The following is a 25,290-nucleotide window of genomic DNA, read 5'->3' on the forward strand; positions in this document are numbered from 1 at the left end:
TGTGGCTGTGTCTGTGTGTGGTTGTATGTGTGTGTGTCTTGTGTGGGTGTCTTGTGGGGTGGTGTGTGTCTGTATGTGGGTGGTTGTGTGTGTGTGGTTGGTTGTGTGTGTGTGGTGGTGTGTGTTTGTGTGTGTGTGTGTGGGTGTGTGTGTGTGTGTGCAGGACCCCGGCTTCTCACTTCCGCTGGAACTCCTAGGAGCTCCCTCAAGCCTCTCCCTCGTATGTGGGTGGTTGTGTGTGTGTGGTTGGTTGTGTGTCGTGTGGTGGTGTGTGTTTGTGTGTCTGTGTGTGTGTCTGTGACAGTGTGTGTGTGGTTGCGTGACCTGTGTCTTCTCCGCGCTCCATGTGCAGCAGAGGCCCAGCCTGCATGAGGTGGTGGCAGGGTGGCAGAAGGCACCGCTGTGTGGGCTGAGGGACACCGGGGACAGGCATCTGTCAGCACACTGGGTGTGCAGGGCGGGGGGTACAGCCCCTGGCCCAGAACTGCTGGCGCGTGTGTGTCGAGGCACCAAGGCCTTAATTTCTTTGCTTCGCCAGCCGCCACTTTGCTCATGAACTCCTGACTCACAGGCAACAACAAACACTCCCTGGACGCCCTCTGTGGCTGGGCCCTCAGGGCAGATATGTAATTACAGCCTCGGAGCGCAGCCCTGGCTCTCGGTGGGGAGCGCGGCCGCCCCGCTGCACCCAGACACCAGGCATCGTGGGGGCCGGGAGCAGAGTGGTTAGCACCACAGGTCAGCTGATCTCAGTCCAGGCTGCCGGTCCCGCGGGAGCACCCTGAACACCACCAGAGGGAAGGCAAGGCCAGCTGTCCCTGTCGCTCCCTTGGAACAAGCTGTGTTCCTGAAGGGACCCCTGGGCTAGGCTGCTCCCCTGTGCCTGCCATCTGTCCCCAGGCCTCTCTGGGCACTGGCCTCTGTCCCCTCACCCCTTGATGATCCCTCACAAGCACTGCCCAAGGCCAGCTGCATCCAGGCCTTGAGAGTAAGCCATGAGGTGGAAACGCAAGGCCTTGTGGGTGGGCAGATGCTGACACCCCACCCCTCTCCACCTGTGTGCCTGCCTCCCCACCCTGGCTTCAAGGCCCAGCTCTGTACTGCCCGCTTCTCTCTGAAGTCAGTGACTTTGTACTCTGATTCTCCACTTCATTGTCCTTGGCACTCCGGGTACTACTGCACTACTCTGATACTGCACAGGTCCGTGCAGTGCTAAACCTTCCTGCAGACTTCTGCACCAAATGCTGTCCCTGCCAGTTCCTCAGGCGTGTCCTCTCCCCCGTGAGGGCAGCAGGAGCAGTTTGCAAGGCCACCAGCTGGTGGTGGGAAGGAAACAACTTTTGATGGAGTACTCTGGGCTGAAAACCAGGTGGCCATCAGGCTGGCCCAGGCCTATACCACACGGGCCTTCCTGGCTGCTGAAACCACTACAGAGTCGTGGGGTGTGGAGAGGCCGAGGCCACCTTGCCACCACTGTCTCTGTGGGGAAGGGAACCCGCCTGTATGGGTGCTTGGCTGATGGCATAGGTCCAGACTCCAACAGAAACCCAAGAGCCTCGTGGGCACTTTCCACCCACATTTGCAAAACTCTGCAAAGGAGCGTTTAAGCCAGTGACTCAAGGGAAACTGGGTGGAGTAGAGCTGCAGATACACTTCTCTAATCTGTCCCCAAATAAGGAGGCCAGACGCCCTCTGCGCCCCAGTGCTGTCTCTCTGGCAGGGGTGTGGGGGCGACAGGCATCGCGGGAGCCCCTGGCTGGCTGGCTGGCTGGCCACCCACGGCTCAGTGGCAGGCTTCTAGGCCCATTCCTCCCTAGAATAAGCTTGTTCACACTGGGGTGAGAGCCGCCAACAGCTCTCCTGGAAAGACCGGCCCCTCAGGCGGAGGAGGACTTTTCCCAAGAGGGAAAGTGTGTTGCAGGCAGCCACGTGGAGGTCGGAGGGCCCCCCCCCAGGCTGGGTGGTTTGGGTCCAGTGGGTCACCCGGGCTCTAGGCCTCCTGATCATATGGGCCTTCAGTGAGCGCCAGCGGTGTGCTGAGCTCTGCTGCTGGAGGCGCCGGCCCGGGGGTTGGCCCGGGGCCCTTGAGGGGAGTCGTCTCGCGTGCGCGCGCGCGCGCACACGGCCCAGGCATTCTTGTCCTGCCCACCCTTGTGCGCTGGGCCGGGCCACCTCCCGGGAGGAAGCAGAGAAGGCGAAGAGAGCAGCTCCCCTCCGGGGGGAGCCGGGTGACCTCTCCCAGGCCAGGGCCGGGGGGCTGTGGTCACTCCACCGCTGCAAAGCCGCTTCCTGTCCCGGCGGCCCCGCCCTGGGGGCGCCCGCAGCGCGGTCCTGCCCGGTCCGCCGGGCCCCGGTTCTGCGCCTCGGGAAGCGCCCCCTGGCGGGGAGAGGCCGGCGCCCAAACCCTCGTGCCGCAGCGCTCGGGCCGCCCGGCTCCTGCCAGGCCCTCTGCCCTTCGCCCGGCCCCGCGAGGCGCCCCCGCAGCCGCCGAGGAGCGAGACTGCCTTCGCTGGCAGCGAGCTGTCCCCGCGGGCGCCCAAGGCCGGACCCCCAGCCAGGCCGATTGGCCACGGAGCGGTGCCGGCTGCAGGGGTGACCCGGTCCCTTCCCTCACTCTTTGCTGAGCCTCAGCCTCACCTTCGCCATCACTAGGGTGACTAGTGGGGCGCGGAGCGCAGTGACCCCAGGCAGGATGAGGTGGGGTCACCTTTCTACCTTGGAGGGGGACCCATACTTGAGGGGGTGGATTATTCAGAAATAAAAGAGCTAGATTTGCCAGGGCCTGAATAACGAAAGCCACGGAGCTGGCCGGATCCTGCCCAGGGCCTCCACCGCAGGCTCCACAAAGTCTGTCCCCTGCCACCCCCACCCCCCACCCCCCACCCCCGCCCACCCCGTGTACCACCCATCCCACTCTGCAGGCAAGGGGGATGCTGTTTTCTCTGCAGGCCTGGGGACAGAGCCGAGGCGGAGTGAGGGGCTGGGATGTCCCCACCTCAGGACCTTTGTACCTGCTCTTCTTACTGTGCTGAATTCCCGAACTTGCTCCCAACCCAGAGTCTTTCTAGACAGGTTTCCTTGGGATTCTGTGTGTGCCCTGGGCACCCTGTGGTCAAAACCCTGCTCAGCAGCGCTCGTCACCATGGGTTCATCCAGTTCCGGTTATTTCCCTACGCAGAGTCAAAGCCGTGTTTATTGAAGTAGTGCATAAGTTAAAATCTCTCCCTCTCTCTCTATATATATATACACACACACACACATATATATATTCTTTTTCTGGCTATGCCCACAGCATGTGGAAATTCCCCAGCCAGGGATTGAACTTGTGCCACAGCCATGATCTGAGCCGTGCAGTGACAGTGCTGGATTCTTAACCCACGGCACCACAAGGGAACTCCTAAAGTTGACCTTTAAAACTCCATCTTGAGATAATTTCCATTTACGGAAGAGTCACCCAGGCGGCAAAAGGTCTCCTGCACGCACTTGGCCAGCGTCCCCGCGCGTTCACCATGGAGGCTTCATCAAAGCTGAGATAATTCACACGATCAACCAAACTACAGGTTCTACTCGGCGTCTCCAGTTTGTCCACTAATGTGCTTTTTCTGTTCCAGGATCCAATCCAGGGTACCAGGTTGCATTTAAAGTCAATTATTTTTTCTTTTTTGGCCACTCTGTGGCATATGGAGCTCCTGGGCCAGGGATCAGATCCAAGCCATAGCTGGGACCTATGCCGCAGATGCAGCAACACCAGATCCTTAACCCATTGTGCCGGGCTGGGGATTAATCCTGCGTCCCAGCGCTCCCAAGACTCTGCCAGTCCTGGGGGAAAAAAAAAAAAAACTTTTTTTTTTTTTTTTTTTGCTTTTTAGGGCTGCACTCTCGACATATGGAAGTTCCCAGGCTAGGAGTTGAATCAGAGCTGTAGCTGCCGGTCTACACCACAGCCACAGCAACACAGGATCTGAGCCGCGTCTGCAACCTACACCACAGCTCACAGCAATGCTGGATCCTTAACCCACTGAGCAAGGCCAGGGATCGAACCTGCATCCTCATGGGTACTAGTCAGATTCGTTTCCTCTGCGCCACAGCAAGAACTCCAAATATTTTTTAACTTCAAATAAAGCTATGGGAAAAAATATAACGTGTAATGAAAAACTAAAACACACCTAAATAAATAAAGACACGTCATGCTTATCAGTAATGTAATGTCAGTTCTCCACAAATGAGTCACAGTTCAGCGCAATTGCCCTCAGACTCTCGAGAGTCGAAAAGGAGATTCTGTGGCAGTTGGCAAGCAAGAATGTGGCCGACGGAAATGCAAGAGGCCCCTCTTGGCCAGGAGATGCCTCAAGGGGGAACCAGGAGGCATGGGACCCACGGCCCACAAACACACAGACTCAGACGTGTGATCAGTGACAAGGCGGCGCCTCAGAACGGCGGACAAAGAACGGGATCTCCCTCTCCAGGGCTGGGCACCCTGAGTTCCTTGGGGGAAGCATGAAGATGGATTCGCACATAAAAGCACCAATCTTTATTGACGAACCATCTGAAGCCAAAATGAAAGTGGGCAAAGGAAAACCGCCCTCACTTCTGTCCGCCCTGTCACCCAGCCTTACTGTCCTAGAGCCTGCGCCAGCCTGAGGTGCCACTGTGTTCACTTGCTTCTTTATCATCAGTCTCTGCCAATGGGAGGCCAGCTCCGCGAGGGCAGCGACTGACCAGCTCGCGGCTGGACTCCCAACACCTGGACCAGTGCCCAACACACAGCGAACGGTGAGTTTTGAAAGATCTAAGAGGCACGCGTATCCTGTACTCAGCCACACATAAAACCTCAGCGAATCCTACAGCTAACATCGCAGTCCCCGGGGAACTACTGAAAGCTTTTCTCAGTAACGAGCAAAGGACGCTCCCAAACCCCTTGTCCTGGAGGACCCGGTCCCTGCACCGAGGCAGGAGAAGAAGCAAAAGCATGACGATTGGAAAGGAAGAAGTGAAATCATCTTTATTAACAAACAACATTTCATCTGTGCAGAAAATTCAAAGGACTCTACAAAACCACAACTAGAACAAATACATCAACCTAGCAAAGGCCAAGATGTGAGATTAAAAAGCAACAAACAAGTGGGTTGTTATATGGTAGCAGCTAACAATTGGAAAATGAAGTGTAAAAACAATTCCATTAGGGAGTTCTCTTGTGGCGCAGTGGGTTAAGGAGCCAGCGTTGTCACTATAGTGACGTGGCTCGGGTCGCTGCTGTGGCAAGGCTTCCATTCCTGGCCCCAGAATTTCTACATGCCATGGGTACAACCAAGAAATTTTTTAAAATGTTTTTAATTAAAAAAAAAACCCGGAGTTCCCGTCGTGGCGCAGTGGTTAACGAATCAGACTAGGAACCATGAGGATGCAGGTTCGGTCCCTGGCCTCGCTCAGTGGGTTAAGGATCCGGCGTTGCTGTGAGCTGTGGTGTAGGTCACAGACGCGGCTTGGATCCCGCGTTGCTGTGGCTCTGGCCGATTCGACCCCTAGCCTGGGAACCTCCATATGCCGTGGGAGTGGCCCAAAGAAATAGCAAAAAGACAAAAAACAAAACAAAACAAAACATTCCAAGGAGAGTTCCTCTTATAGCTCGGCAGAAATGAATCCAACTAGTCTCCATGAGGATGTGGGTTCGATCCCTGGCCTCTCTCAATGGGTTAAAGATCTGGCGTTGTCATGAGCTGTGGTGTAGGTCACAGAAGCAGTTCAGATCTGGTGTTGCTGTGGCTGTGGTGTCGGCTGGTGGCTGTAGTTCTGATTTGACCCCTAGCCTGGGAACTTCCATATGCTGCAGGTGTGGCCATAAAAAGGAAAAAAAAAAAGAGAGAAAGAGAAGCATAAATTTAAATTGATCTATAGTCCTGTGTCTCAAAGAAAAAGAAATCAGGCTGCCAAGAAGCCTCAACACATCTTCAAAGCAGGAATGAAGCCAAAGCTCTGACCCGGGAAAGCAGACCAACAGAAACCGGGAACCAGAGCCCTCCGGGCAGACCCCGTGCGTGTGGAGTCTCTCCCGTGAGTCAGGAGGTACGGGGAGCACAGCCGCGGCGTTTCGGGGAGCCGGGGGAGGAGGCCGGGACTTGCAGGGTCCACGGGGCAGCGGACCGGCAGGTCCCTGGGGCCGATGGGGACACAGGGACAGGCAGCCTGCTGGCGCGAGGGGGTGGAAAGCAAGCACAGAGATACGCAAATTCAGAGGAAAAACCAAGTGAGAAACGGCTGCGGGTGGCAAGGACACTGGAGTGGGCAGACGACCTTTGCACGTGCTCCTCGTACACTTGAAAACCTGAATGAAGGAGATTCTCTAAAAACGTCACAAACTGAGAACTACGTCTAAGAATTCAACAGATGGATCCTCTCAGATATTCAAGAAACGGGTAACTCCAGCGGCATTTAGAACCTTCCTGGAAGGGAGGAGGAGAGGGAGTCCTGCTGGTTATTTTTGTGAAGGCAGCATCAGAACGATGCCAAAAATTGGTTGGGGGTTGGGGAGCCGGCCTCCCCCATAAACGGCAGTGCAAAATGCTCAGCTGGAGATGGGAACAGCAGCCTGGCACTTCTCACACAATTCTCACTGGGCAGGGTCATTTCAGGGAGGGAAAGATGGTTAAAGCAGGAAGGAGCTGCTCGCCTGGTGCCGCCGTGCACCCGGCAGGAATCAGGCTCACCCCTGTTCCCAGGCCGGCACCCGCCTGCCTCCCTCATGAGGGGCTGCCCCTGCCCCCCGCAGCCGTGTGCGCCGAGGCTCTCACTCGCCCTGTGCCCGCCTGGCATGGCCACGTCCCGCCCTGCCTGGAGCAGGGGCCCGGGTGTGGCTGGGCCTCGGGCTCTGCGCCCATACATGTGACCTCAACCACCGCACAACCATCACAGAGGTAGGCATCCTCGGTGACAAAACCCGTCTTTGTTTTTATGGCCTCACCCCCAGCGTAAGGAAGTTCCCGGGCCGGGGATGGAACCTGAGCCTCTGCAGCCACCTGAGCTGCTGCAGTCAGATTCTTAACCCAATGTGTTAGAGCAGTAACTCCGACATGACCCATCTTAACAACAGCTTTGTGAAGGTGGAGCGGCCATACTACAAACCATGCAATTTGATCAACAGGCACCTTCGTGGACCCATCACCGCATCAGGATACTGGACACATCCCCCCCCACCCCCCGGCAGACTTTCCTGGGGGCCCCGTGTAATTCCTCCAGCCAAACCACCCCCGGACAACCTCGGCCTACTTTCTGTCTCTGTAGACCACTGAATTCTCCAGAACCTTGCAGAAACGGCGTCTCTGGATAGGCGCCGATTGTGGGGAGGGGCTGGGGGTCTCCGTGCCGCTCTCGCCTCGGTCTCTGCCTGAATGCCGGCGGCCTGCGTGTTCAGAGCCAAGTCTGTGTGCACATGAGCTTTAATTTTTCCAGGAATGGACACTGAGTTGTGTGGTAAATCGGGGATCCACTTTTGAAGAACTGCCCAGCTGTTTTCCAAAGGAGCTGCACCATTGTAAACTGCCCCCAGCAGCGGCTGAGGGCTCGGCGTCCCCGGGTCCTCGCCAACACGCGCTGTTTCCTGTCCTCACGGCTCCGACCCTCCAGCGGTTGCATGTCCCTCCTGACCAGGGATGCGGAGCATCTTTTTATGTCCTCAGCCACTATTTTTATGCCTTATTTGGCGGAATCCCTACTCAAATCATTTGCACACTTTCAAAAATAAACTTTTTCTTTCGGAACAATTGTAGATGAACAGAAACGTGATGAAGACAGGTAGTACAGGAGCCCCTCGTGCCCGCACTGCAGGGGACAACAATCCCCGGCTGTTGACAGTGGCACCAGTGTGCCCGTGTCACAGTCAAGCGCAGTGATGACGCCCTCACTAACTGACCTCCCAGTGTCCACCTGAGGCCTCTTTCTGTCCGGGGACCCTCCCAGGGCCCATGCACGTTGGCCAGCAGGTCTCCCGAGGCGCCTCGGGCCGTGGCAGTTCCTCAGACCTCCCCGGTTTTTGCTCGCCTTGCTGCTCTTGAGGAGTGCTTTCTGGGAATTTCGTGTCTCTCGATTAGCATTTGTCTGGTGTTTTTCTCTTGATTAGTCTGGGGTTACGGGTTGGGGAGGAGGACTCAGGATGGGCGCCACCCCATTGCACCCCCCACCTGCGGCCTTGCTCTCAGCGTCGCTGTCACCTCCATCTCCCGCCAGCCTGCTTTGAGCCAAGGCTGCAGTCCACCTCCCTGTGCTTCTGCCCTTTTCTAAATTGGCTAGTGGATCTTTTGTTGTTGTTGTTATTATTATTCTAGGGCCACACCTGCAGCTTATGGAGGTTCCCAGGCTATGGGCTGAATCAGAGCTGCAGCTGCTGGCCTCCACCGCAGCCACAGCAACACCAGATCCCTAACCCACGGAGCGAGGCCAGGGGTCGAACTCACATCCTCATGGATACTAGTTGGGTTTTTAACCTGGTGAGCCGTGATGATAACTCCGACCTTCTTAGTACTGAATGGTGACAGTTCTTGGTACATTTTGGATATGAGTCCAATTTTATTTATTGTCTAAAAGAACTAGCTTTCTGTTTCACTCCTGCCCTCTACTTCATTAATTTCTATTCTGATCTTTATTGTTTCCTTGGTTCTGCTGACTTTGGGTTCCATCTGATTTTCTTTTCCTAGTTTCTGATGTTGGGAGTTGGAGGTTAGGAGTTCCCCACCAAGGTGCAGTGGAAACAAATCCAACTGGGAACCATGAGACTGCAGGTTCGATCCCTGGCCTCGCTCAGTGGGTTAAGTTAAGGATCCGGTGTTGCCGTGAGCCATGGTGTAGGTCCCAGATGCGGCTTGGATCTGGTGTTGCTGTGGCTGTGGTGTAGGCTGGTAGCTGCACCCCAATTCGACCCCTAGCCTGGGAACCTCCTGTGCCGCAGGTGAGGCCCTAAAAAAAAAGTCAAAGTTAATCCTTGAGCCCTTTCTCCACTTTTATTGACGTGTGTGGTTGTATATGTCTCCCTCTAAACAGTACTTCACTGAATCCCACAAATTTGTATCTGTTTTTCTCATCCCCATTCAGTTCACAAGACTTTCCAATTTCCCTTTGATTCCTTCCCGCTTCCATGGGTGTTTAGAGGTGTGTGGTTCAGTTTCCGACTATCCGGGGGACCGGCCGGCGACTTCCTGCCGTGTCTTCCTGCTTCTCCCGCTGCGCAGAGAACGCACGTGGCCCGACCTCAGCGTTCACCTTTACGGGGGCTGGTTTTAGGGCCGTGAGTAAGGTCCACCTCGGCAGAGGCCCGTGCGCTGCCGTTTGGAGTGTGTGTGGACTCGGGCAGCCGGGTCAGTTGACGTCTGGCTCAGATCTGTGTCCTTCTGAATGTCACCCCTGGACTTGCGGGCTGTCTGTTCATCCCTTAAGCTCCACCTGCTTTTGTTCATGTGTCTTTTTTCTTGGCCGCGCCCACAGCATGTGGCAGTTCCTGGGCCAGGGACTGAAGCCGCGCCTCAGCCGTGACCTGATCTGCTGCAGTGACAATGCCAGATTCTCAACCCACGGAACCACCAGGGAACTCCCTTGTTCATGTGTCTTAAAGCTCAGCTGTTATGAGGGGAAACGGTTGGGACAGCTATGTCCTCTTGATGAACGGGCCGCTTTCTCGCCTGGAAAGGGCCATCTGCAGCCCTGCTCAGAATCTTTTCTCTGAAATCTTCTCTGTTTGACACTAATATGGCCATTCCAGGCTTCTTTTCATTGATATTAACATGGCTAATCTTTTTTCCATCTTTGCACTTTTCCCTTATGTGTGTTTTTATATTTCAAGTGAGTTTCTTAGTGGTATCACAAAGTCGAGTCTTGATCTTCTACCCAATCCAATGATCTCTGCCTTTTACGAGAATATTCCAAGAGGGAGTTCCCATTGTGGTGCAGCTGAAATGAACCCAACTAGTATCCATGAGGATGTGGGTTCGATCCCTGGCCTTGCTCAGTGGGTTAATGATCGGGTGTTGCTGTGGCTGGGGTGTAGGCCCGCAGCTGTAGCTCCATCTTGACCCCTAGCCTGGGAAGCTCCATATGCCGCAGGTGTGGCCCTAAAAAGCAAAAAAAAAAAAAAAGAAGTTCCAAGAGCAAGAGCAGAAAAAGCCCCAGATCACCAGGCACCTGTCTGAGCAGGAAGAAGGGGAGGCCTCGGTTGTGGGAAGAATTATCCTTACACTCAGCGTTGCTCTGCTCCCACTAACGAAGGTCAAAAACAAGACAGGAAAGAAGCCAACTGTCTCTAGAGAACCTGACCGGCCACTGAACAAAGTGAGCAATTTAGGGAAACAGAACCACCACCACTGACCGGGCGAACTAACCCACGTCTGGCGTCCAGGGAAAACCCACCAGGTGAGCAGAGGAATGGGAAGAAACAGACTGGAAGGAGGAAGCCCCCCAAAGCCTGACAGCGCTGACTGAGGAAACGCACGTGGTGACAACGTCAGCAGCGTCACCGAGCTAAACAGCACGTGACCAACCTGGACGGCAAATAACGGAAAATTCCCCTGAAGCGCACAGCTTGCAAATGATGCGGCTACTATCAGATATTCAGAAAGTTTGCTGAGTGGATGAAAGATGTTAATTCACACTATTATCCAAAAAACGTACTTAAAGTGAGGCCCATTTCATCCATCTAGTCGGCAAGTTTGCAAGTTTGGCCTGTGTGATCTGCGTTGCGGAGCACGGCTGGGTGTAGGTTTGTGGGATCTATTTAGAGGGCAGTCTGGAAACGCGCGTCCACAGAAGAAAGCCGTGCAAGCCTCCCGCCAGGCTGCAGGCCTGTCACCGCGGACATCGCAGCCTCCGAGAAGGCCACCCTCTGTGGCCACAGCACTGCCACCTCCACACAAACAGAGCACCCGAGACACAAGCACCCACTGGATTGCCCTCCTACAAGGCACCTACTGTAACCTCGCCTTAGTGTTTGCTTACCTACATTTTGTTGATCTGTTTCTGACTCTGGGCTGTGTGCCCCATCAGGCAGAGACTGTTTCTATGTGTCCGGCTCACGGTAAGAACTCAGCAAACACACATCGAACGGCAGGCTGTCCGTGCAGCGCCACTGCAACACTGCTTCACAGCAGCACTGCTTCTAAGAGCAAAACCGGGATGACGCAGATTGGGTACCAGTGAAGTCTAAGGCAGTGAATTCACGCAAGCCCCGTGCCAGGCGTCCCAACACGAGGTGTTCTAATGCTGCTTCTCCTAATACCAAGGGTCCTAACACTAGATGCTTTGCCTTTCAGGTGGTTTGGAAACGTGTGTCCACAGAAGACACAGCCGTGTACAATCTCCTGCCGCACTGAAGCTGCTGTGCAACTAGCTATCCTCACGCCAGCCGCCCTGACACGCGATGCCATACTACTATTTATCCTAATGCCGGGTGGCCCAAGGCCGCCATCCCTTGCTTTACTGTGATTTGTTTATTGCGCTTTGCAGAAGCTGCGTTTTTCACGAAGTTTGTGGTGACCCTGTGTCGAGCAGGTCTAACGGGTCCGTGCTTCCAGCCGCATCTGCTCCTTCATGTCTCTCGTCGCGTTCCCGTAACTCTCCCCACACTCCAAACCCTCCACCGGCAAAAAGGATGATGGCTCACTGAAGCCTCAGACAATGGTTAGCATTTTTCAGCAGTAAAATTTTTTAAGCAGGATAAGTACACCATTTTTTGGGAAATAATATGATTGCACATTTAATAGACTATGCTGTAGTGTAAACATATGTACCTACCGGGAAACCAAAAAATGCATGTGACCGTCTTTGTGATATCCTCTTTATTGCCGTGGGCTGAGGTCTGCCTGCACGAGTCTTCCTAACGCCCGGCCGGCTCCGTCCAGGTAACCCTACATCCCACATGCTCATTCCAGGTGCTCTAATCCTGGGCATCCTAGTGGGCATCCTTAGAGCTGATGGTGCTGAGTTCTGACAAACGTGCTGCACTGAACACACGTGCTTGGAGTTCCCATCATGGCGCAGCGGAAATGAATCCGACTGGGAACCATGAGGATGCGGGTTCTACCCCTGGCCTCGCTCAGCGGGTTAAGGATCCGGCATTGCCGTGAGCCGTGGTGTAGGCTGCAGACGTGATTCAGATCCTGCATTGCTGTGGCTGTGGTGTAGGCCGGCCGCTGTAGCTTGATTGGACCCCTAGCCTGGGAACCTCCTTATGCCACAGATAGGGCCCTAAAAAGCAAAAAAAGAGAGAGCGAGAAAGCACATGCTGATCTATGCCACTTTCCACAACCCCACTAAAATGAGAGTAAAGAAATAAACAAGTCCAATTTCACAGGGACAAACAGAACAGGTGAGGAAAGAACAAGGTAACAGAGGCATCAAATCTGGGGCAAAGGGAGGTAGACGTGCGTGGCACCTGGGCAGAGTGAGCAGCTGCTCTGTTCCCCAGGGAGGTTCTGGGGTTGGGGGTGCCAGGCCCCGGGGAAGGTGGGGTTCGAGGGGTGCAATGAGGTCCATACGGGAGCACCTGCACTCCCTTCCTGAGGACCCACCACTCAAGCAACAAGGGGGGGGGGGTCAAAAAGAGACCCTCCCGACTGGGGCCAGTCTCGGGTACTGTGGGAGCAGAGGTGACATGTCCACCTGCAGACAAGAGTCAAGTGGACAATCATTTCCTGAAATCAGGGACCTGCTGACACAACCCCCCATCCAGCCACGGAGAATCTGTTTCTGGAGAAATGGAACCATGCCCCTAAACAAGACCAAAAGCCCCTATCACTTGGGGCTCTCCAAACATAAAAGCCAGCTTATCTACACGTCGACCCCACAGGTAAGCCCCAAAGTCCCCCACGGCCCACAAGGCCTCCAGCCAGGCTTTCAGAAGTCACTGAAGTGTGACAGTGCACCCTGAGAGCCCCCATGTGAAGTTGGCACTGAACAGCCACTTGCAAGGGGCTCAGAGGTGACAGAACCAGGGAGGGGGGACGTCTTGGGACGAAGGGCATTTAGAATGCACGGAAGAGCTTCTGGAGTGGAAGACGTAGGGCAGAAACAGAAAGCGCAGGTGAAGAGCTAGAAAATGAAATTACGGCAATACCCCAGAGAGTAGAACAACAGCCCTGGGGGTGGACCACAGCACCGAAAATAGGAGGACACGGCATCGGAGCACGGCGCCCCGCAGCTGAGAGGGCTGGTGGGGGTCGCCCCAGAGCAGCAGGGCACCGTCCGGGGCCGAGCATCTTGCACCAGCAGGTGGATGGAAGACCCACAGCAAGGTCCTGAGGTTTGCAATTTCAAAACACCAGGGTGGATGGGGCGACCGTAAGAGCCACTAGAGAGGAAAACAGACAGGCTGTGCAGAAAGTCAGGTCAGGACTTCCGGGTCTCTAGAAGTGAAAACAGCCTGAGGCTTAAGAGCAGCTCCAGAACCTGCCAGACAGCAGAATAAGACTCGAAGTTGCAAGGAGGAAATTCTTCAAAATCTGAAACTTCATACCCCGCCCAACTGGCAGTCAGGCGCGAAAGCAGAGAGGCCCACCTACCACCGTGCACCCTCTCTTGGAAGGTTCCCGAGCGCCCAGCTGGAGCGGAGAGAGGAGGGGGGTTGAGTGACAAGTGACGGTGGGGATGCAACCGTGCCGATGGGGCCGAAGGTGCCGGCGCTGGGCAGGGCTCCAGAGAGGACAGCGGCCAGTTCACGAGGGCCCTTTCATCACACAGGAATACTGGGGGCGGGCTGCTGCAGCGCGGGAAGAGTCGGACAGAGCACACCGACAACCAGACACACGGAAAATGACACAGGAACTGTGAGCCAAACCAAAGCTTCCGCGGGAAGCAGTGTCACGGGGCACCCAGCTTGGCTCAGGGGGACACTGCGCCTCAGGGGCCGAGGTGGCCGTTGAGGGGGATGGGCAGGAGGTCCATCCCGACCTCGGAGCCCCCCACCCACTCCAGGAAACGAACAGAATGTCAGAGGTGCTCCACGGAGCACTGAGGACCAGGAGTGGGCGCGCACACGGGGCCACTCAGGGGGCACCTTGAGAATTGAGCCCCTTTAAGTCCCAGGGGCCCCTTCGGTCTGGATCAGGGTTAGGACCCTAACCCCACCCCCGACAGGACCTTCGCAACTTGTACGAACTGCTCCTTGAACTTGCAGGTTAGTCTGTCCTGATGCTGGCGCTCGCCACCCCAAGGGCGTGGTGGTTCTCCCTCTGTCCACGAAGCAGACAGGCTCCCCGAGACGGGCCTGCTCAGCAGCTGCTGCGAGGTGGCGATGCTGGTACCCGCTCCCGTCCGAAGCCGCCTCCGACCAGGCTCAAGGCGGGAGGAAGGCTGACTCTTCTCCAGCTCGAGTTAGTTCTAAAAACCCGACAGTCGAAAGGACTTTGCAGAATCTTTTAAAGTTAGAGGTGACTCCGAAGGCATTTCTCTTTGAAAAGGTAGTTTCAAATACTACCCTTCACGTAAGTGACGAGACAGTCTGACAGATGCGCCCGAGAGCCACCGCGTCTTCACGCTGTTCCGCACCCCGTCAGTGCGTCCTGCGGGAAGGGCTACTATTTTCACCGCGGGGGAGAACCGCGTTCAAGTTAAAAACAGCTATGTATAAATACCTCCTATCAAGCCGAATAAAAAGATGAAAACATCTTTCACATGTGAGGGAAACAGCAACTGTGACACCAGCCTCCGGATGTGACCACAGACATCGAGGGCTCAGGGGCGCCTCGGGGACTTGGCACGAGCTCAGAACACGCGGCGTCCTTCCTGGCTCTGGCAATCGGAGCTTGAATAATGTATTTAACGGGCTTGGAGGTTTCAAACCACTGCAGAGGGTTTTGAAGAAGAAAATTTCATCCATGTAGTGAGATGAGATCAGTGAGAGAGCAAGGAAGCATGCGAAGAGGCGAAGGTTAAGGCGTTGCGCGCTGAGTCACGTCTGTCCTTCGGATGCTGCTGCGCGGTAACCACTCGACCAAGCCATAAAGCAAAGGCTCCTCAGCCGCCCGCCGGCGGGAGGCGCTGGGCCCGGGCGCGGCGGGGCCGCGGCAGCGCAGGCCGTCGACGGGCTCCGACTGCTGTCCTGGGCCCACCAACAAAGCAGCTGCCAAGGAGCGGCGACAGCCGCCGCCGACACCGTCTGCTGTCCGGCCTCCCGCCCGGCTTCCAGGCCCTGTCGCGCCCCGCCCGCTGGCCAAGCAGAGGGAAAGCGGGCTTCCTGCACGGTCCTCGTGGCAGGCAGAGCCCACCTGTCCCGAGGCTGGTCCAGCCCTGAGGGAGCGGAGGCCCAGGCAAGGCCCCGTCTCACGCTGCTGACCGCGGGGCTTGGCGAGGGGCTGCTGGAGGCCCCCCGGAAGGCCCCAGCTCTTGATCTCAGCCGCATGGCTCCGTGCTCCTTCGCCCGCTGCCATAGCCTCCGCCTGCACTTTGCAGACCCTGCTCCCTGTCCGAACCGGCTGGGGAGGTCCCCGCGGAGCCGGGCGCCAGGAGGAGGGCCAGGTCTTGGCTTGGGGGGGGACACACAGGGACAGAGGCAAGCCGACAATGCCAGTCAGGAAGCCAAACAGCACTCGGCTCTGAGACAGATGGCAGCTGCCCGGCTTCCTCGCGCACCTGCCTGGCCCCTCACTGGCCACACTGCCGGCGCCCCAGTGCCACTCTGCGGAAGGGACACGCTTCAGGGATGGAGTCCGGGCACCACTGGCCAGGAAGGACCTGGGCCCTGGGGAGGACCCATCCTGCCCCCACCTCCCAGCCACTCTGAGGCCGAGCAGTGGCTCAGGGCTGCCCCCCACCCAAGTCCCTTCTAGCCATCTCCACAGAGGCTGGGTGACGGCTGCCTCGCCCGATGTGCAGCTGGGAGTGGGATGGACGCACAGGGTCATCGAGCTGTGACTGCCGGGGCTCAAAGTCCCCCCACCACATTGTCTCCCGGGCAGGGCAGGCTCTGCTAGCAGCGCATCCACGGGCCTGATGGGCAGACAGAAGCCTGCTCTTACCCTGGGGCACAGGCACATGGGGTCTCCGGGTTCAGAGGCTTCCTTCTGAAGGAAGACTGAGTGCCAGCTGATCCCGCGGCCCCAGGGACCCTTCAGGCCTGAGGCTAGCAGCTCTGCTTAGGGCTCCCCCTTGCCCTCTAGCAAACTGATCCTCGCTGGCTCCTCCTGCAGCCCCCCAGGCACCCAGCACCTGTGCCGTTGCCTCTCCCAAGGCCCCCCGCCAAGGGCTTTCCCAGGTCCTGTGCTGCTCGGCCCCAGAGGGCGAAGGCAGGGGACAGCACCCTGTCCCAGTGAAACCCACCCGCCAGCCCAGGAAGCAGAGCTTAGCACGTGGGTCTGACGTTTCCATTCACAAGAGGCCGTGGCTTTTCCGGGGGCACATGAGGAGCAGCCATTAGCACCAAAAGGTGCAGACTGGGCTGCTCCCGCCGGCTGCCAACCCCCCGAGTCTTCTCTCTCCAGACTCTCAGTCTGCACTGGCATCCAGCACCTAGCACTCAGCACACAGCACTCAGCTCCCTCAGCACCCAGCCCTGGCATCCAGACCCCAGGACCCTCAGCACCCAACTTAGCACGCCATACCCTGAGCACAGGCATCCAGCAGCTAGCAATCAGCATGCAGCACCCTCAGCACCCAGGACTGGCATCCAGCACCCAACACTCAACATCCAGAACTAGCACTCAGAACCCAACCCTCAGTGCCCTCAGTACCTCACCTGCAGCACCTGGCATCCTCAGACTCAGCACATAGCACTCAGCACCTGGCCACAGCACCCAGCACTCAGAACCCAGTACCCTGAGCCTTCCACTGGCGCCCAAGAAGTGGCCTGGCCTCAGCCTACTCCTTCTGCCTGGACACTACAGTCTACTGTCCAATCCATGAGACCTGCAGGGTAGGATGTGGTGCCCCCAGACCCTGCCAGGCTGCCCCCTAAGGAAGCAGCCAGGGGTCCTGACTGACCCCTGCAGGGGTGAGAGGAGTCTCATTCTCCATGTCCAGGAGGTGAGACACGTGAGGGCACTGCTAGAAAAACAGTAACGTGTGCAAAGCCCAAGCACCCGCAGGAGGGGGGTCTGGAGAAAGCCCAGCCAGGATCCCCCAACCCCCCAGACAGAACCAGGCTGCTCCAAGCAGTCCCCAGCCGCCAGCAGGAGTCTGGGGGGGGACCCTGCCCTCCTCCCCTCTGCCCTCGCTGAGCCTGAGCCCGGAGGGGGCGCCTGGGGAGGGGCCCCTGGGAGCCGCCGGGAGCCCATTGCTGCTCCCCCGCCCCGATCTGATTTGACCTGGGTTTGAGTTTATGAGGCCGAGGGCACTGAAACTTGTCAGTTTTGGGATTTGCCTGGATTTGATGCTGATTCTGAAATTTTCACGAATCCCCTGCTCTGTGTAATGTCCCAGCGTTAAACGCGTGGCGATCCAGAGGCAGCCCGCGGCTCCCATGTCAGCCTAAGATTACCGAGAGCCCCGTCTCTCGGGAGCTATTAAAACACTTTAATCCCAACCAGAACGTCTTGCCAACCAACGAGGCAAAAAATAAGCGACTTTATCAGCTGAAGTGCATTATCTGCATTCTATCTCCTTGCTGGTCCGAAAGCGTTTGTAGTCGAGGTGCAGCCTAACCAGCCAGGTGCGCCCTCTCCCCAGGGAAGGGCTCTCCTTCAAGGGTTCCGGAGAAAAGACCGTTGCTCTGAAGGGTCCTTTGAGCCCCCGAGCTGGGGGGTAAGGGCGTCTCTGCCGAGCCCTGCGAAGTGAGCTAGCCCCTTCCCCATCCACCACGGCATCTGGAAGCCCTTTCTGCACGAATGTGGGTATTTGCTCATCTTGAGGAGGTGCGTGCCTGACGAGGAGCCTGGCTCTCACGCGGGCGCAGGGGAGGAAGGCGGCACCCCTGCCCTCGGAGGAGCTCCTGCGCCGGGGAGCCCACATCTGGAAATCAGTTTCCCAGGCCGACGGGAGCCATCTGTCCCACCCACCCCCTTGGCTAAGGGTGATGTGGCCACCTTGGCCCTCGCCTTCCCAGACCTTGCCCGTGCCATAGAGATGGAACACTCCAGGAGAGTCCACAGACACGTGGTCCAAGCGGACAAAGGGGTTGCGTCTCCTTCTTCCTCCCGTCTTCCTGCCCTGACTGTGGACGTGACGCTGGAGCAGTCGCAGCCACTGTGTGACCCTGAGGAGCGAGCGGAAGACGCCACCAGGATGACAGTGGCACAAGGTAAGTCAGAGCCAGGTCTGGGAGCAGAGCCGCTTCCCCAGGCCTCATCGCGGGAGAAATAAACTTCGACTGAAGCTCTGGTTCTTTGTAGTTTGAGTCAAAAGCATCTTCCCTGATGCAGAGTTCTAGCTTTCCCGCCCAATCTGCTCCTGCTCCTGCAGTCCAGCTCACTCTGTGACATCCATCCTCCCAGACGCCAGAGCACGTGGCCCCCCCTGGCCTGCGCCCAGCAGAGCAGCCCCGCATACGTGGGAAGACCCAGAGAAGCAGAGTTAGCCCCCAGGCAGACAGAATGGGGAGAGGAGCCTGGGCCAGCCCTGCCCTGAGGACCTGGGTTTGGGACAGGCTGGGGAGGCCGGGCCTCGCCCTCGGCGTAGAGTCCCACGGGCAGACACCGCGGGTCAGGACCTGCCTCCACGGTTGTGACCTGAGGGCCTAAGGGTGAGGCAGGGACCTCACGAACCCCAGGGCTGGGCCCCCGAGGCAGCTGCAGTCAGGCCCCCGCTGGGCGCAGTGGAGCCAAGCTGGCAGCCGGGAGGCGGGGCCCAGGCTGCTGCCCAGGAGGAAGGAGGCCCTGCGAAGCCCCTGCAGGAGGGAGAAGTGTGGGCACCGAGGGAGGGGCTCCCATGCGCGGAGGGGCCTCTCCCCACCCAGCCCACCCCGTCTCGTGTGAGCCCGGAGGTGGGTGCTGCCCTCCTCCCCCTGGATCTGGTCCCTTGGCCTCCACCAGACCCCAGAGGTGCCCCAACCGCGCGCACAGCCCACCACACACGGTGTGGAGGACCCGACTGTAGGGCCCCGGGCCCCGGGCTCTCCCTGTGGGTGCTGGAGGAGCACCCTCTGTCCACCCACAGGGATCTGGGTGACGCGGTGCCCCAGCTGCCGGCACACGTGCAGGCCCGCCTTGGGCCAGCGGCTCTTCATCCCTCCTGCTTCCCGCGCACCAGGCACAGGCCTGCACGGCCCCCAACTCCCCGCGACAGGGCAGCCCCTCAGCAGAGCCCGCCTGCCGGCAGGACGGGTCCAGGGCCAATTCATTGCAGGACACATCCACACCGACTGAGCCTCTGGGCCCAGGGCAGAACTGGGCTCGGAAAAAAGACCCCCTCAGGCTTGGTCTCCGGGGCCCCGGAGTCCCCTGCTGCTTTCCGAGCCTATCTCAGCCGAGGGGCCCCTGGGCCTTTGCACGCACGACATCCCAGACTCCTCTGTTCCTCCGGGGAGCCCACCTCAGACACCCGCTCCTGTGCGAAGCCCTCCGCTGCCTCCACGCCAGCCCCGAGGACCTAACCACGTCCAGACACAGAACATGTCACACGGAGGCAGTGACGGGACAGCCAGCCACGAACCAGGTCACTTGAGCCAAAGCAGCCATGCTGCTTCTGAATCAGCCTACGGAGCGTCCACAGCAACCTGACAAGGGCCTGCACTCTCTCCACGAGTAAGCATAGCTCCAGGGCCGTGCACCACTCCTGGCCTTGGGGGAAAACCGCTTCTTCAAATTATCTCCTTGAGGGACCCCGAGTCCCAGATCCATGCAAATGTGGCCGGAGCGCCTGGCTCCAGTTCAAGGCCACTTTGCCGCCGACAAGCTCCCAAGCCACCACACGACTTGGCATCAGCGCATCGTGGGCACCGGGCACTGGCTGATTTAAATCTGGAAGTCCTTTTTTCTCCTCTCTCTTTATGTCCGCACCTAGGGCAGGCTCCCAGGCTAGGGGTCGAATCAGAGCTGTAGCTGCTGGTCTACACAACAGCCACACTGGATCCTTAACCCACTGAGCCAGGCTAGGGATTGACCCCGCATCCGCATGGATATTATGTCGGGTCCTTAACCCACTGAGCCACTGTGGGAACTCCTCAACCTGGAGGTGTCCTGATGGATTTCGGGAGGCCCAACACCTGTAAAGGCCTCCAGGACATTCTCTTGGCGAGAACGAGTTCGCCAACAGCTGGTCGCTCTTCTCGACCACGTGGCCCCAAGAGCATGCTCCCTGCCAGCGCTGCAGGGCCCCCATCTCCCTGGCCTCGGGGCAGCCCCCAGCAGAGCTGTGTCCTGGGCAGAGTCTGAGAGAAACAAAGGTGCCCTCACCAGCCCACAAGCCCCGCCCAGTCCCATTCAGGCTGCATCAAGAGAGACAGAGACATAGAGACAGAGAGAAACAGAGAGAGAGACAGAGACAGAGATACAGAGACAGAGAGACAGAGACAGAGAGAGAGAAAGACAGAGAGAGACATAAAGAGACAGACAGAGAAACAGAGAGACAGACAGAGATACAGAGACAGAGAGAGACAGAGACAGAGAAAGACAGAGAGAGAGACAGACAGACAGAGATACAGAGACAGAGAGAGACAGAGAGAAGGCCACTGTGCAAAGCCCTCCAACGTCCACTCCTGTCTCCATCTCCGGGGGCTGAGACTGGAGCATCCGAGTAGAGCCTGCCACCTCGGGGGAGGAACTCTGGAGCCCCCATCCCTTCCTCCAGGGCCCTCGGAAGAACAGCTTGGCGCCAGGCGTCTACCTGACAGGACTGTCTTTGCTGGGACCCGACAGGACAGTCAATGTGCCAGCACCTGAGTCCCAGGGGCCACCACCTTGGGCCGCGTCGAGGACAGCCTCATACCTGACGCTTGCTGCCCTCTCTGCCCGCCCTCTTCCCAGCTGCCCTCCCCAGTCCGCCCGCCCCGAACCCCACCACCAAGACGCCCTGTCAACTCCCTCCCCTTCCCTGCCCACCTGCAGCAGGCGCCCCCAGAGGTCCCCGCCCCACCCCCATACGACCTGTGGTCCCAGGGAGGTGGGCTCTGCATCCAACCAGACAGGCCATCAGCAGGGGCCCCGAGGCAGCTACAGCGGCAGAGCCAGAACCCCGCCGGCCAGGCCTGGGGCCCAGGAGGCGCTGGGCTGCACACACGGCAGCCAGGCGTCTACGGAGGATCACGGGAAAGGCTGGGCTGGCCCGGCGTCTCATGGTGGGGTCCAAGCGAGGCCTGGCTCTCCCTGAGCCCCAGCCACCCCTTGGTCTGCCCTCTGCAACATCAGCACGTGGCTGTCTCACCTGGACCAGCCTGGCAGTAGGCGCCCAGCACACGCCAACAACTGGCACACAGAGGGCCGAGGCTGCCAGTGGAGCAGAAAGCAGCTGCTCAAGGAAGCGAGGGGCCCGAGCCGTGGACAAGCCCACGAGCCCTCTCCCGAAACGCTCAGCCAGGCGGGTGGGGGCCAGGGCTTTGGAGGCTTCAGACAAGGGCAGGCACCTGTCTGAGGCCCAGCAGGCCCTGGGCTGGGTTCTGCCCAAGAGTCCCAGAGTGGACAAGACCAAACAGACACAGCCGCACGTGTCTGGGGGCTGCCCATCGTCTGTCTGTCTGTCTATCTCAGGGCTCTTGAGGCCCTCAACTGCAGTCTCCGCCAGGAGTCATTTCAAAGCCTCTGCACCCACAAAGGCCTTGCCCGAGACGCAGGATCAGGCAGACGACAAGCACTGGGAAGCGGGCGCATGGGCGTGCGTGTGGAGACAGGGCTGCTTCTGGCCCCGACTCCATTTCTCACTTTGTTTCTGAAACATCCGAGTTTCTCACTCTGTCTCTCAGTCTGTCCATCTCACTCTGCCTCTCTCTCTCTGTTTCCCTGAGTGTCCCTCTCTGTCCGTCTGTCCTGCACTGACACTTCCTGACCCGTTTGCTTGAGTCCCTTGGTCCCGGGCCCAGCACCCTGTCTCCTCCGTGGTGTATTCCTCCTGCGGTTCTGCTCTGAGCCTCGCGCCCCGCTGCCTGCCCCGCCTGACTCCGGGCCGCCTGGCCCCCCCTGTCCCCTCCTGTGTCTGTCCCCCTCCAGGCCTGTTTCTCCACATCTCTGCGTCCAGGGTCCACGGCACTGCCTTCACCTTCCTGGTCTGTGTCTGGCTGTGTCTCCCCTGGGCCCGCCTGTCTCTGGACAGCGTCCCGGGTCTGTCCTGCCTCTGCGTCTGCGGCTCTGCTCTGTCTCTCTCGGCACCGTCTCCCGGTCTCCGTCTGTCTGCCTCTCACCCACACTCATCCCGAGACACCAAAATGACGCCCGCTGGGGGAGAGAAAACTCAGTCTCACGCGGAGCAGCCCCCGCCCCCAGCAGCACTGGGGTGTGGACGGGGTGCGGGCAGGGGGCACGCTGGGCCCGGGGCACCAGGGAGGGGCTGCCTGGAGGCGCCTGGCTGGCTGCGCCCCTCCACGCCCAGGCTCCCACGTGGCTGGTGAAGCCCTCCCCGTCGCCATCGAAGGAGAAACTTGGGGCTGACACAGAACAAAGGGAATCCAGGCTGGCAATTACCCTGCTAATTCCAGCCATGTAGACAGCCAAATCAGATATTTCAGTTTTCCTACAAGCCCACCTCAGGCCTGAATTAGCCACCTAATTAATTATCTGTAACAGCCTGGGACTGGCTGGGTGGAACTCGGATCCCTCCTGCTGCCAGGATGCGGCCCGTCCCCGAATCACGTCCCAGTGACGTCATCATTATAATTAGACTCAACCTGCAGCCTATCCTTGACCACAAAATCTCAGGAAGGGTGGCCCTGGGCCAGGCTCAGTCTTTTCAGTTAATTCGTGTTGAGTGGAAATGCCACCACTTTCCAAGAGAGAAGCCACACGCGGGGCCCCTGTCTGGGCTCTGTGCCACTGGCCCTCGACCCTGCCCCTTGCGCCTAGCGTGACAGCGCCCACCGCACCCCATCTCCGGTGAGGAGCGCTCAGTCCCTCCTGCCAAGGAGCGGCCTTGTCATGCATCACCTGGCTCATGCCAGGCTGTGAAAGGCACTGGGTCAGGGCGTGGCCCACAGAGACCACGTGAGGTCCAAGGCTGGTGCCATCACCCAAAGAAGACATCTCTAACCACAGAGTTAGGCACGGGTTGCATCTGTACCAGTGTGGACCTCGGCCCGCTGCCCTGCCCGCCTCCTGGGCCCGGGTCCCGGCCCACTGCGTTTACCACCTCCCCACCAGGCCAGGGTCTCTGGCCGTGGAGATGGCCTCCAGCCAGGCAGGTACAGGATTCCTTTCAAAAGCAAGTCGGCAGGGCCGGAAGGGCTCCCTTCCCCCAGCACACACAAGAGGCTGCACTGCTCCATGGGGGAGGGCACACGAGTTACCCGGGGCCTCTTCTCTTGTCCCTGAGCTCAGCCAGCCCCGGCTCCCTGTACACACTGCTGACCCCGCCCCGGTGACACCATGAAGCCCTTGCTGGATGCCACCAGCCCATCTCTGCTCCTTACCCGCACTCCAGTGGCCGTAGCCACCCTGCAGCCTCTTGCAGCTCTGCTCACCAGAAGCAATGTCCTTGTGGGGGGCACCAGCTCTGGCCAGACTGGCCCCCGTTCCCCTCAACCTACCGTGGGGTGTCCTCCCAAGGCGGGGTGGAGGTGCTTCAGCTCTGCACATCCTGGTACTAGGTGTGCATACCCCCCCCCCCCTGCCCCAAAGCTGGCCAAGGTGCTTCGGGAGGGGCTGCCTTTGGTCCCTGCCTCCCCCACTCTGTCCGGAGGGGCCTGCAGTGTGCTTTGGGTGTCATGTGACATTTGTGCTCAACCCCGCGTGTCCGCCTGCTGCTGGGGGTGCAGCGGCCCCTCCTACCTCCCAGGGCCTGTTTCATCACGAACTCCATGGCGATGGCTTTGAGTCCTCAGTGGCTCCTTGGAGGGCCGTAGCTCACATTCGAGTGTGGCCAGAAGTCCTCTGCCTGGGGAGAGGACGTGGGCACAAGTCACCCTCCGACAGGGCGGGGGAGGACTTCTTCCTCGCACCTGCCCGGCTTTCCTGGGCATGGGTCTGGGGTCTGAGAGAACATCATTTGTGGTTCCCCCACACCTCAAGGCCAGACCACAGCACTGGGACGGGCACCCGAGGCCCCTGCAAAATAGTCTCCCCTGGCCTTGGGGTTTCTGATGCCAGCTTCTGGCTGCGAATGCAGGGAGGGGGGTGCAGCTCAGAGGAGCCAGCCTGCGCCAAGTGGGGCAGGCCCAGGGGCGTTTGGAGGTGACTGGCTCTTCTGCCTCCTTGGTGGAACCCTGGGCCCATCTAAAGGGTGAGACCTGAGTGGGCGCTCCCTTTGGTTCCCAAGGAAAGAGTCTTCGGAGACCAGGTACCATCCAGGGGAGAGGCTGGCACCCAAGGCCACCAGCCCACAGCAGAGACTGGGGTGGAAGGGAGAAACTGCAGGGGGCCCAGCCTTCAGGAAACAAATAAAATGGGGGGGGGCATCCATCCCTCCACATGCACTTGCGTGGATGGGGCTCTCCAGGGTCCAGGCCAGCTGGAGGTCTGGCGGGAGGTGCTTCCTATAAAACCTGCAGCTGCGGTGTGTCCCCTCCCCCCCTTGTGAGGTCGCTCCTGGCAGGGAAACCCAGGTCCCTGGAGATGCACTATTTGCGTTTTTTTCCCCTTCAGACGAAGGAGATCCGCGAGTGTGCGGGCTGCGGAGGGGGCAGGGGGCGGGAGTGCCCCTGCCTGTTCGCAAAGCGCTCGCGCGCAGGGGCGCCCTTGCCGCAACACAGATTCTCTTCCAAACTTCTCCCCTGGCTCCTGGTGGCGGGGTCGGGGGTCGGGGGGGACTAGGGGGGGAAGAGGAAGCCTCAGGCCCAGACACAGAGAGACCAGGTGCCGCTGGAGCTTCCGCAGCCCTCCCACCGCCGCCCCGCGCGGTTCGGGGCCGCCGTACCCCTTGGCTTTGCAGGAGATCGAGCTGCCCAGCTCAGCCAAGCAGCCCTCAGGCGGGAGCGCGCCAGAACATAGGGAAAAAGAGAGAGAGAGAGAGAGGACGAGCGAGGGGAAGGGGAGATTCGAGCGGCAGGAGATGCGGGCCAAGGAGCAGGAAGGAGGGCCGGGACCCTGGAGCCGCTTCAGCACCGCGCCTGCGGACAGCGCCCGCCAGGGGCTCAGTGCGCGCCCAGCCTGGGCCGCGGAGGGGGCCGCAGGGCCGGGGAGGGGGCTGCGCGCGGGGGCGCCGGTTACCTTCCCGGGGCCGCAGCGCGGGCGGGCTGGCGGGCGGTCAGCGGCAGAGCGCGCTCGGGCCGGCCGGTTCCATGTGGCGCGCCGGGAACTGCGGCGGCAG

The 25,290-nt window shown here is 59.0% G+C and overlaps 1 protein-coding gene across 1 annotated transcript in view; it reads right to left on the reverse strand.

Moving 5' to 3' along the window:
• The window catches only part of CPLX1 (complexin 1), a 32,340-nt gene extending 7,050 nt beyond the window's left edge, over positions 1–25,290 (reverse strand). Inside the window, exons 1-2 of the mRNA XM_047799397.1 lie at positions 25,191–25,290; positions 23,814–23,919 (exon numbers count right to left, since the gene is read on the reverse strand). Coding sequence (XP_047655353.1) covers positions 23,814–23,844 — 31 coding nt within the window. The 5' untranslated portion in view covers positions 23,845–23,919; positions 25,191–25,290. The remainder of the gene's footprint in view (positions 1–23,813; positions 23,920–25,190) is intronic.

Source organism: Phacochoerus africanus, chromosome 10 (genome assembly GCF_016906955.1).
Source record: "Phacochoerus africanus isolate WHEZ1 chromosome 10, ROS_Pafr_v1, whole genome shotgun sequence".
In the NCBI taxonomy this organism is placed as follows: Eukaryota; Metazoa; Chordata; class Mammalia; order Artiodactyla; family Suidae; genus Phacochoerus; species Phacochoerus africanus.